We start from the raw sequence: 11,624 nt of genomic DNA on the forward strand, positions 1-11,624 counted from the left end.
CTTTATGATTGCATAATCATACATAACCTAGAAGTAAGATAGACAATCCAACATATAATCCTACCCGAAAACAATCAATTAATCAAGAACCATGCAATAAAGCTATACCGAGTTCTAATGCTATACAGCTCCAACTATGTATAACCCCTATGACATCCACTCAACAACCACCAACATCAAAATATCATATCCATGTTTGCGTCGTGATTGCAGAGCACTTGATCCATAAAGGTTAATGTTCATCTCTTCCAAAATGCTTCAAAATATAAACTTGATAAAATCCTAACAATAAAATATTATGACTCGTTTCTTTATCCCAAAAAAATAAGCAATGGCTTTTCCAAAAAATGTGTCAAACTATAATATTTGTTTTATTGACTTGTTATATTTAATTAAATAGTTAATAATTTGATCTGTAGTGATATGCATGGAAAAATAGGTGTTTTGTACATGAAATTCTCGAAAGTCAAAGGGATACATTTAGCACCATACTCTACAGAATATAAAAGACAGATGTTGGTGTGGTATGATGAAGAGGGGATTTGAACAATGAAGTCCAACACTGTGCATTATCGACCAAGATTATCATGCAATGACTGTCATAACCGGTTCTTGGACGGGAGACACGAGACCAAACCACATTACCACCTCTAAAATAACCAGAAATGGTTACCAGTTTGATTCCATATATCGATATAATATTAAAATAGTTTTTATTTAAATAGAAAGAAATCTAGAGATAATTCACAATAATATGGTTGTTAGAAGCTAGAAAGGGATGAAACTATCACTCCAACTCTTCCTTGTGCTGCTTCGACATCAAAACAGCCAGTTTCAGGTGGCCAAGCCGGCAAAGCCTCGCCGGATTCTTGAACACGGTAACTCGACCTGTTTTATCACCACCGGACAAAACAACCCTCGCTATGCTAAAACATTCACCTTCTTCAACTGCAAACTGCCACTCTCTAACCGATATCTCAAACCAGTCTTTATTTGCAGAATCAGTCGTTTTGACTTCAATATATTCCTTCCGGTTTTCCTCATCACAAACTTCAATATCATACGGAAGCCCAGTCTCACCATCTTCATTCACCCATCTCACTACATTCTTATTGGCTTTTCTCAAGTAGTATTTGAACGCCACTTCCTCACCACGTCTCCCTGTAACAGCCGCCTGCTGAACATTCGTTGTCCCATGTGAAAGCTGATCCCTTTCGCTAAAACTCGCCGGAGGATCTAGGTCAACCAAATCAGGTTCCCCATCAACACAGTCACCACCTCCGGTTCCACCATCATCCTTAGGGTTCGAATTTTCAATTTGCTTAGCGACATCTTTGATCTTGAGATCATTCAAATTGAATTTGGGGGCGGTTTTCCAGGTGGCCGGTGGCCAGTTTCTGTTGCTTTGAGAAGATGGTGTGGTGGGGTTGTCGATTCTTTTTGTGACACGTGTTGTGGAGTATGTCTCCAGATTCCATTCTGTCGGTTGAATTGACCATACTGGTTCGTCATCTGGGAGTTTTGCCACCTTCTGGCTATTCAACACAAAAGTTTCTATTTGTTGTTCAGTGGAACCTGATTCAGTCATGGTTGTGATCATGTGAAGGAAATTTGCCAAGTGCAATTCGGGATTCCCGTTCATCAGAAAATGAGAAAGCTCCATGAATATCGAATGAGAATCCGAATCAGGCGTTGCATACAAGATCTCATCTTGAAAGAGACAGCTACTATCATGTCTCTTCTTGGACGCCAACTTTGATCTTTTTATAACGTTCTTATAGAATAACTTTTCTACAACAACAATCTGCAGTCGATTGAGTTTTTCAAATCCAGATAGCTTTAGTTGGAGATATCTTTCAGGATACGTGTTACATATGTAACGTTGAGCATATGGAAGAACCCATTTCAGCAAAGAAGTCTCATAGCTATTGTCAACTGGTCCATAATATACTGCTTCACGAGTAACAACCTGTAGTTGATAATAATAACTGGCTTAATTAGTTACAAGAGATAATGTATATAGTTATAAAATTTAAAAAAAAAATGACACAAGAAGGAGAGAGAACCTCTGAAAGAGAAGGGATTCCTAGCATTTTCATGAGAACAGAAACTTTCATTAGAAGCATTTCTTTTTCTTCATCAGTGAGTTCCCACACACGAATAAAATCAATATTATTTATGTCTTCGAATTCATTAGCAAGATTCTCATCATCACACCAACAAACTAGCCCAAATGATGGATGTAATGAAACCCAATTATCGTTTGAGGTGGGAAGCAGCTTTGTATCCTTTTCTTCAAGATTCTTTTTCATCATTTCAACATCCTCAAAACTCAGTAGCCCAGATTTTATTCCATCGCCCCACATAACAAAAACATCAAAAACCTGTCAAAACCATTTTTTTAGACAATCCATTATGTCAAACGATAATAACATGATTAACTTTTACCTTTTTAGCAGCCTTTGTTGGAGTATCTACAGTTGATAAATAACGTAAGAGTGCAAGATAATCTACAAGTGGAGGGTTCTCCTTTACACCACATTGGTTAACAAAAAAGTCATGAAGTGTTGGATATAAGTTGCTTAACATTTTGCTCAATTCGATCTGAGGATTGATCAAACCATCATGCCAATACACCTCATGAGGGGATAAAAGAACACCAGGCACAATTTCACTTGAAGAATCAGAAGAAAAAGGAACAAATATAAACGCTTCATCACTGCCTAAGTTCACCATGCTATTCTGATTTGAAGAACCCAATTCATTCCAAATGAACGAGTAAAACCTGGACATCTGTGATATGCTGATAAGAAAAGCGTTAATCAGTTAAAAATGATTGATGATTAAAGGGCTAAAAGTAAGTTAACATACCTAGCTTTCATAGATGTTGATGATCTTTTCCAGACATCAAGAACAGATAAGGCGTCATGAAGAGAAACAGTAACCTTAAAACCAATGCTGGTAATCAGCTTCTCACTTTGAATCTGTTGCATACAAAGAATGCAACAAGTTGTAAGTTAAACAAAAAGGTTTCAATCAAGAAGCAAAAAGTTTGATAGAGTAAGCAAATTGACCTTTAAGACAGCATAAGGAGCGTTATCACCCAAAATCGACCTCACAGCCTCACAATTATGAAACAAATCTTTAGGACAATAAAGCCCTTCATCCATGCTAGAAACCACCCATGGAACATTGTTAAGAGCAGTTACAACTGCAGACCTAAAAGACTTGCTTTCTCCATCCATATTGCAAAGACCTAAAACCTTATCACCAAAATAATCATCCCATATCGTATCAAGAATCTCCAATAAATGTTTGCATTTTTTACAATCACCACTCTCCGAAATTTTCTCCAGCAAATCAACCAACTCTGGAGACTCCCAATCACTAATTGTTGATCCAGAAACAGTCTTCTCAACTCGAACGATTTGCACAAAATCAGTGACTTGTAGTTCATTTAAAAATTTCCTCCAGTTGAGTATACAACTATCTGATGAATACTTCAAATAAATTTTATCCACCTCGTACCATTTTACATCAATGCCATTGGTCAACCTACCCGTATCAATACGATTTCCAAAATCATTATTGAAATGGATTGGCACCTCAGAAGGTAGAACAAATCCATGATTTGTCAAAACATAAGCCTTATTATAGACCTCTGAAATTATTTGCTCCCTTTCCAAACGACAATCTGAGCAGCTAGATTGTAGGTGAACCATGATAAACGATAAGTATTCTGTCATGAGATCTTTATTCACTGTATTCTTCTTGTCACAAATAGCTGGCAAGACGTGTGATTTTACTACTTGATGTGCAGACAGCTTTTGGACACCAACTTTAGAAAGAATTTGAGTTAAGTTCAAGGTGTTTGAACAATCAAAAATTGCAGGATTAACGACTCGAAGATCAGCAAACAATCTATCAGATGTTTTCTCCAAATTCATCCAAATCATACCCTCATCAATCGAAGTAAAACAATCGTTTAAAAGAGGAATGAAGGGTGTTCTTCTGAGGGTATTCATGATATCAGAGCTAACTCCAAGAAGGGACATTTCATGGAAAGAATTAAGCCAAGATGATAGCCAACTAAACCCCATTGATCTTAGACCTTCTTTCGTAAGGCATAAAGAAGATAACATTTGAACCAAGATTTTAGGTCCATAGTTCTCAATCCCCAATGCCCTTGCGAGTGAATCGGATATAACTATATCTTTATTCAAGTACCCGAGGCCAAGATGCTTCTGAATCATGCTATCAGGCATAAGTTCTCGAGCCTCTTCATTCCAGTTTCTTAGAACCCTACAAGGTGGGACCCAATTGTCGTTGTCCCCTTCTAGAAGAAGACAGTTAGACGTGCATAACTTTGATATGATCATTCTTGGAAGTGAAGCAAAAAAACCATGCACTTCTCCAACAAGAGGAACATAGCTTAAAAAGGCAGAAACACCTTTTCCAAGACAATCATGAAAACCAGGAATGTTGCAGAAAGATCTCTCAGAGTTCACAAACAAGCTTGGAAACTCTGATAGCAGCCATTGATTCCATGGACTGTCTCCATCAACTTCTTCTCTTGAAGATGGAAGGATAAAATCAGCTTGGATAATAAACTTGAAACCATATGTTCGAAGAGGAAGAAACGCAAAAACATACTGTTGATCCATCTTTGGAATGTAATTACCATCTTCTGATTCTTCCAGTGGAAAAGCAATCGAGATTTCAGTAGTTTTGGCATCATCTCGGATTCCATTAGCATGCAATGTCTGGGATTCTACAAACCATGTCAATGTTTTACTCCCATGGGAAACATTGATTAGTCCATTTCCAACGATTTCTTTCCTCATGGTGATATATGAATCAGTAAGCATGTTTCTGAATTTGATACATTGTAGACGATGAAGAAAGAGTAATAGAGATGGATGAAGATCGGAAAACATTGATGTGATGTTATCAAAATCAGAAGTTTCTGTTAGGCTTGACTTAAAGGGAAGCACAATGCATGTATTCCATTGATGTATATTCACTTGATCAGTAGTATCAAATGAAACGAGGTTTGTAAACAACTCAATATCACAAGGAGGCACGATTGTTGGCAAAACAAAACCAATTTGACCCTCGGTTATGTCAAACTTAATATGGAATCCATTAGAATGAATTTCTGGAGCATCAGTAACCTGCATAATCATCAAAGTAATGGTCTAAGAAAATAATAGATGATGAAAGGATTTGAGCCCAAATCAGTTAAAAACGTGAACAAAGATAAAATGAGGGCAATAAGAATTTGTCAGACACATATTCACTTTCAAGAAGTTGTAAAACTTTATTTTACTACTCAAAAATGAGAAAATTTTGCTCAGAAAAAGTTTTTAATCAAGAAGCATGACATTTGACGTTACCCGAAATACTGATTTGAATCCGATTCCTTTCTTGCCAATATAACCAGCATTAGATGCCTTCTTGGTAGAATTTCCAACATCACAAAGTGCTCTGATGTTCTCACCAGAAAAACCATTCTCATTATTCATGACAACAATACTTTTCTCCTCAAGAATGAATGTCAAAGTTGGCTCCACGTTTCTTGGGTAGACATTATCATCAGCATTCTGAATCTACAAAATAAAATTTTAAGTGTGTAAATATGTGGAAAACGTAAAGAATAAAGTAGTTTGTTGTGGTGGATATATATATATATATATATATATATATATATATATATATATATATATATATATAAATCTGGAAACTTACAAGCTCTAAGAGAAAATGGGAGTCTTGAGAATATAATTCTTGTGATAGGCAATGAAGTGCTCTTCCTAAGCGAGCATGTTGCTTTTTCAAAATGCTACTTTCTAAGCTTGAAATTTTTGGGTCCAGACCAAATTCTTGGATTCTAATGGACTCGATAATATTAGCTGCATCATTCTCTCTCTCAGAGTCTGACATAGACCTAATGAAACTCCCATCACCACTTTGCACTCTATCAATCTTCATCTTATCTCTTTTACAATCATCAGTAGCCTGTTTGACTTCAAGGGGCATAATAATAACTTCATCTTTTGAATCAAATCTCTTTGATGATTCTTTGGATTCAAAAGAGCATGTACAGTAATCATCAAGCCATTCCACTATGCCTAGAAATAATCCAAGCTCATGGATCATCAGATGATCCTCTTTACATTTGCATTCACTTAAGATCACATCATGAGCATCTTTGATGATTGAACGAAATGCAGAAACCAACAACTCGGCTGCAAAACTTTGGAACTCTTTAGGTAGTAACCCCACACAGTCAAGGAAAAACCTTGCGCCTTTTTTAGGGTCATTTTTGTCCGAAATGACTTCAAATGCATTCTTTGCGTAGCGTTTTAGAAGAGGCAAGGGTACATTTTGTTCACCACCATATAAACAAATCAAAGATAGCAGCTTTAGGGCAGTTTCAAAAGCAGATCCAAGGAGGAAAGCTTCAAAGAATGAATCCACAGTAGCTGAATGATCAATTCGTATAACTTTCCCATCTTTTGTTAATAAACAAAGCAACTCCTTGGTGGTTACTTCACTTAACAACCAACCCACAAGAGGACCTATAGAAGGTGCATACTTAATGTCCCAGTGTGACCATGTGGCTAAATCTACCAACATTGGAGCCCTAAGTAAAACTTCAACTGTATCTTTCGTGCAAACATGGGTCACTGAGAAACCCTTATCTTCCCAAAAAGTAGATAGAGTTGAAGAAAATAACACAACATTTGAGCTTGCATTATGACCATTCTTGCTCATAGTAGTCAAAACATCTACTGTGAAATCATCTTCTAGTAATGTAAGACCAGAAGAAGGGTATTGCATTCTTAATAACTTGGAAACCATCAATGTGCTTAAGGTTTCATTTTCTTGTAAGCTATTAGCAGCTTCGGATAAAAGTTCAAGAAGATAAGGTTGGCTCATGAAAACTTTAACTGAAGGCTTTTCATCTTTGTCAGTGATCAAGAAGCAATTTTGCCATGTGGTTGGTAGTAGTGAAATGTGATCCATTAAGAAAGTAAAAATGTGTCCAAAACCAAGGATCTCAAAGTCTTTGATGGAAAACTTTTGAGTTAAAGATCGCTCTAGTTTGCAGATCTCCCTTAGAAAGATCAGCTGTTTCTTCGGATAAGAACTTACATTGTCTAGATTATGATCCGAAAACACAAAATCTGTCTTGATATACTTCAGAACATCTTCAAGAGCAATGCCTGGAAAGTGAATATACGAAAGAACATCAACTTGAAGAATCATAATCAGTTTATTAAAACTAGGGATAGGTACGTGATTACACATTTAACTCAATATTTAGTTTTCTTACAAGGAGTTCTTACCTGATTATTTTGACCCTTAATTTAGAAAGAACATAATTATGATCACTTTTACCAAATCCTTAAATTGTGACTTCAAGTTCTAATAATCACTTCAATTAAAAGTACATCCATACACCCCTTTGAGACACAAAGTGGATGAAAAATTGTAAGACAAAGCCAGTTTTTAATGGATAATAATATTAGGAAACTAATACTAAAAACAAGCTTGTAACTTACAGACACTACCCTCCACAACATCCTTCTCATCTGGATCAATATCCGTGTTCCCATCAAGTGCACATGTCCCCAAATTTGCATTTGATGGACCCTCTTTACTGTTTGCTTCAGAGGTAGAACAGATACGATCCCACAAACCAAACTTTATAGATGCAATCTGTAACAAAACAAAGAAACTTAAACATAGTTGCCAAACACAGCTTATTATCCCACAATATGCAGATAAAGATAGTGCTTGTATTTAGGGTATCATGGGAATGATGTCGAATGATCGTATGAAAACAGTCTAGTTAACTTACAGCAACATTTAGCAATCCAACATATGGATACGATGATGCCATACTATTTAAAGCTTTAGTTTTCCTCTTTGAGTTCATTTGACCATGATAAAAGTCGAGCATCTTTCCAAATGACTACATGCAAAAGATAGCAGTTAGAACACAGAACTAGTGTACCATAAGCCAAATTCAATGACTATTGACACTTGGTTTTCTCCATAAGATGGTTTGGTGTCATTTTTGCACATTTATAACAAAATCTTAATAAACTCGAACAAAATGCAAATATGATAGAGAGCATCCACATACCTCAACTACATTCTCTTTTTCACAGGCGCCTCTGCAGATCTTAATGAACAGCATTGTACGCTCATTAAGTGCATTATCATCTATAATTAAGATTAAAAGAAATCATTATCATCTATAAAAATCGTTTCCACATCACCACTTTGAAAGTCTAGTTTAAACTTGATCCCAACTATCCATTTCTTGGGTGTAGCAAGAACTAGATATACTTCATGCAACATTTATTTTCCAGTAAAAAATTGTTGTATTAATTCGGTAGAAACTCGGTAGCACATTCCAATTATGGGTAAAATTTAATGCATAATTCCCTGATCAATAAAAAAAGGCAAAGTACATTGCTATTACCCGAAAATTGTACAATTTAGAAGTAAACAGAAAAAAAAGCATTTAACTTACCCTTTTCAGCTGGCTCAATATCAAATGCAGTTGTGCTGGAGTTTGTATTTGCTTGAGGGGTGGAACTCATACGATCCCACAAACCAAACTTCATAGATGCAATCTGTAACAAATTAAACACAATACTCACAAAAAAATTATGATAAAGGTCGTGCTTATATAAAAGAAACTTAGGATAACACAGCCATCACATCAAATAGTTGTATGAGAATGGTGTAGCTAGGTAACTTACAGCAACATTTAGCAATTCAACATATGGAGGTGCCCTAACTTTATTTAGAGCTTTCATTTTCTTCTTTGGCTTCATTGGACCATTATAAAAGTCAATCATCTTGCCAAATGTCTACAAGCAAAAGATACCAGTTAGCACTACATTGTCATACTGCACGTCTGATTATAAATCTTAATGAACTCAGACAGAATGCAATGTGGTAATGAATATCAACATACCTCATTTACGTTCTCTTTTTCACAAGTGTCTTTCCAGATCTTAATGAACATCCATGTATACCCATCAACTGCATTATCATCTATGAATCCTGTTTCCACATCACCACTTTGAAACTCTTGTTTAAGCTCAATCCCAAGCATCCAATGTTTGGGTATTCTATGAACTACATATGCCGTGCAAAAATTATTTTCATGTCCTTGTTTTCCTTGATCAAATGAAACACCATGATCATTGCACACTTTTTTGTCATGAGAAGAAAGCACACTACGATCCATTTCATTTGGAAATGAAGAAATGCCATAATCTTGTATGTTATCATTTTTATCATTTTCCTCATGATTGGTAGCCTCTCCACTATTATCATCATTGTCATCAAGTTTTGATTCAATATCTATTCCATCAGAGCACTTCTTTAGCAAGGTGAACTCAGATCGCCTTCCACGCATGATATTGCCAATGTGCATACTATAAACGTGCATCAACAGACAAAAACAGTAAATCTATACACAGCTTCAAATGCATGGATACTTTTATGAAAGTCTAATTAAGCATGGAATCATACAATACATACCCCAGACTTTGTATTCGTACACAAAGATTTTCACGGCTTTCATTCTTTCTCTTGGCTATATAATCCAATAAGTCATCAACTGTGATCTTTCTCCTTTTATGAAGGAGAATATTGAGGTAACCAACGATTTGTTCACTTGTAATCTTGAATATCTCTGTGACATCAGATCCTACAGAAAAGTAATGCATCACCAGTGGATGCTTTAACATGGGTCCCAGTTCAAGTTCTTCAAAGCTACTAATTCCCTCACTCTCACAAATTGCTGTCTCCAAATCATGTAGTGATGTGATCTTTTGGACCCCAACAAAACAATGTATAAAAGAGTTGACCTACAACATCAATATCAACTGAAAAGCTTAATATGAACTTACATAATTACATATGGCAACATATTATACAAAGACATCTGATATGTAGACGATTCTTGCATGATTTTTTTCCCAAGTTTCTAGCAACAATAATTTGTTATGAAAGTACATTAGCTCATCAAAGATCCTGGATCTGTCGCTTTATAATGTTTACAAATCTTGAAGTATAACTGAATGTTACAAAGGTTAATCGCTCATATGTATTTTGGATCCCATCAAAGCAATGTATCAAAGAGTTCACCTACGAAATCAATGTCCACTGAATATTTTCAGCAACTATCTTGAAGTAAAGATTGTACGTTATACATGTTGATATCACTCAGATATAGTTTCAGCAACTATCCTACACTCATCTTTTTTAATGAAATTTATATACAAAGTTCTTGTAGGCTGTAGCCATTAATTACAATAAAACTTGAACGAAATTAACAGATCAACATCTTCTAGCTATTATTGGTGCTGCATAGTTACTTTAATCTCGGTTGCAGGCATAAAAAACTTTTAAAAAAAGGCGACCATTAGAAACTTTACCTTTGCTTCAGTGATCATCAAGCGATATAGTGAGGGAACATTTTGCATATGAAACCCCAAGGATTCGAAGGAAACGGCTTTCAGTGTCACCAACGCCGACTGTGAGACTCTCCATGCAGATATGTTTTCGCCGGCAGCAAGAAGATCAGAGTGAGCTTTCACTACAGCGCCGTCGATCATCGCAATCGTTTGCGACGTAGAGTTTACATTGCGACTACTGCTGCCGTGGTTTCGACGGCGAGGATGTCGGTCCATGTTCTGTGTGGGAGGATCGCGATACTTTCGTTGTTTGAAGTAAGAAACTAAAATCTTGCTATGGATTGTGCTTATAAAATCTTTGCCGTTTAAGAAAAAAGTAAAAGGTCGTCACCGGTGATTCAGGTCGTCTCTTGGTCTTCAACATGTTGGTACGGAGGAAAGAAGAAAAATATATATATATATTTACGCAGGGTGGTACCAATCACTTTGTACTGCCGCAATCAAATTCTGTCACGTGTAAAGAAACTTTTCTTTCCAAGTCATCAAGTTGCAGGAAAAGAATTTAACGTTTACTCCTAAACTATTTTCATCCATCAAATTTCACCCTACACTTATAATATTCAATACGTTAAAGTAGACATTTTGTGGCATTCAATACTTATAAATCTTTTGTTAAAAAAATTATTTTATTTTTTATATACATAGGTTAATGTTTGTGCATTGCATATTGATGACATTTGTCATTCTCCGACACAAACGTCTACGAATGGAGGGCAAGTATGAAGTCTGCAGCACTGGAAGGAGGAACATAAACACACGAGTCGAACATATAGTAATCTTAGGTGAGACTCCGAAAAAGACGGACGTATTTGGCCACTGATATAGGTCATACAAGAGCATTTAAGGTCGATGACTCGCCCCTTTTTGTAAGGATATCTTGTGTGTTTAATAGATGTCATTGTAAGGTCACACATTATGATTTAATTAGTCAAACACTTTACACGCTGACCACCAATGCCAACGCCAACACAGTCTTATCAGCATCAGCATGAAGCTAATGATCTTGGCGATCTTTATATATATATATATATATATATATATATATATATATATATATATATATATATATATATATAATCCGTAATTTTGGTGATTATGATCAGACCTTTACTTGGA

At 35.8% G+C, this 11,624-nt stretch overlaps 1 protein-coding gene across 1 annotated transcript; it reads right to left on the minus strand.

The window, feature by feature from the left end:
* Positions 1-656: 656 nt before the first annotated feature.
* LOC145060597 (protein NO VEIN-like) lies at positions 657-10,862 on the minus strand. Its single transcript, XM_079008245.1, has 15 exons — positions 10,470-10,862; positions 9,571-9,899; positions 8,999-9,464; positions 8,781-8,891; positions 8,549-8,651; positions 8,156-8,235; positions 7,868-7,981; positions 7,569-7,725; positions 5,749-7,229; positions 5,397-5,609; positions 3,075-5,174; positions 2,872-2,984; positions 2,449-2,803; positions 2,067-2,384; positions 657-1,969 (listed from the first exon to the last, which is right to left on the minus strand). The coding sequence occupies exons 1-15, from the start codon at positions 10,722-10,724 to the stop codon at positions 788-790; spliced, it is 7,377 nt and encodes a 2,458-aa protein (XP_078864371.1). The 5' UTR covers positions 10,725-10,862; the 3' UTR covers positions 657-787.
* Positions 10,863-11,624: the final 762 nt, after the last annotated feature.

This window comes from Lactuca serriola, chromosome 6, assembly GCF_051521515.1.
Source record: "Lactuca serriola cultivar US96UC23 chromosome 6, Lser_US96UC23_V15, whole genome shotgun sequence".
In the NCBI taxonomy this organism is placed as follows: Eukaryota; Viridiplantae; Streptophyta; class Magnoliopsida; order Asterales; family Asteraceae; genus Lactuca; species Lactuca serriola.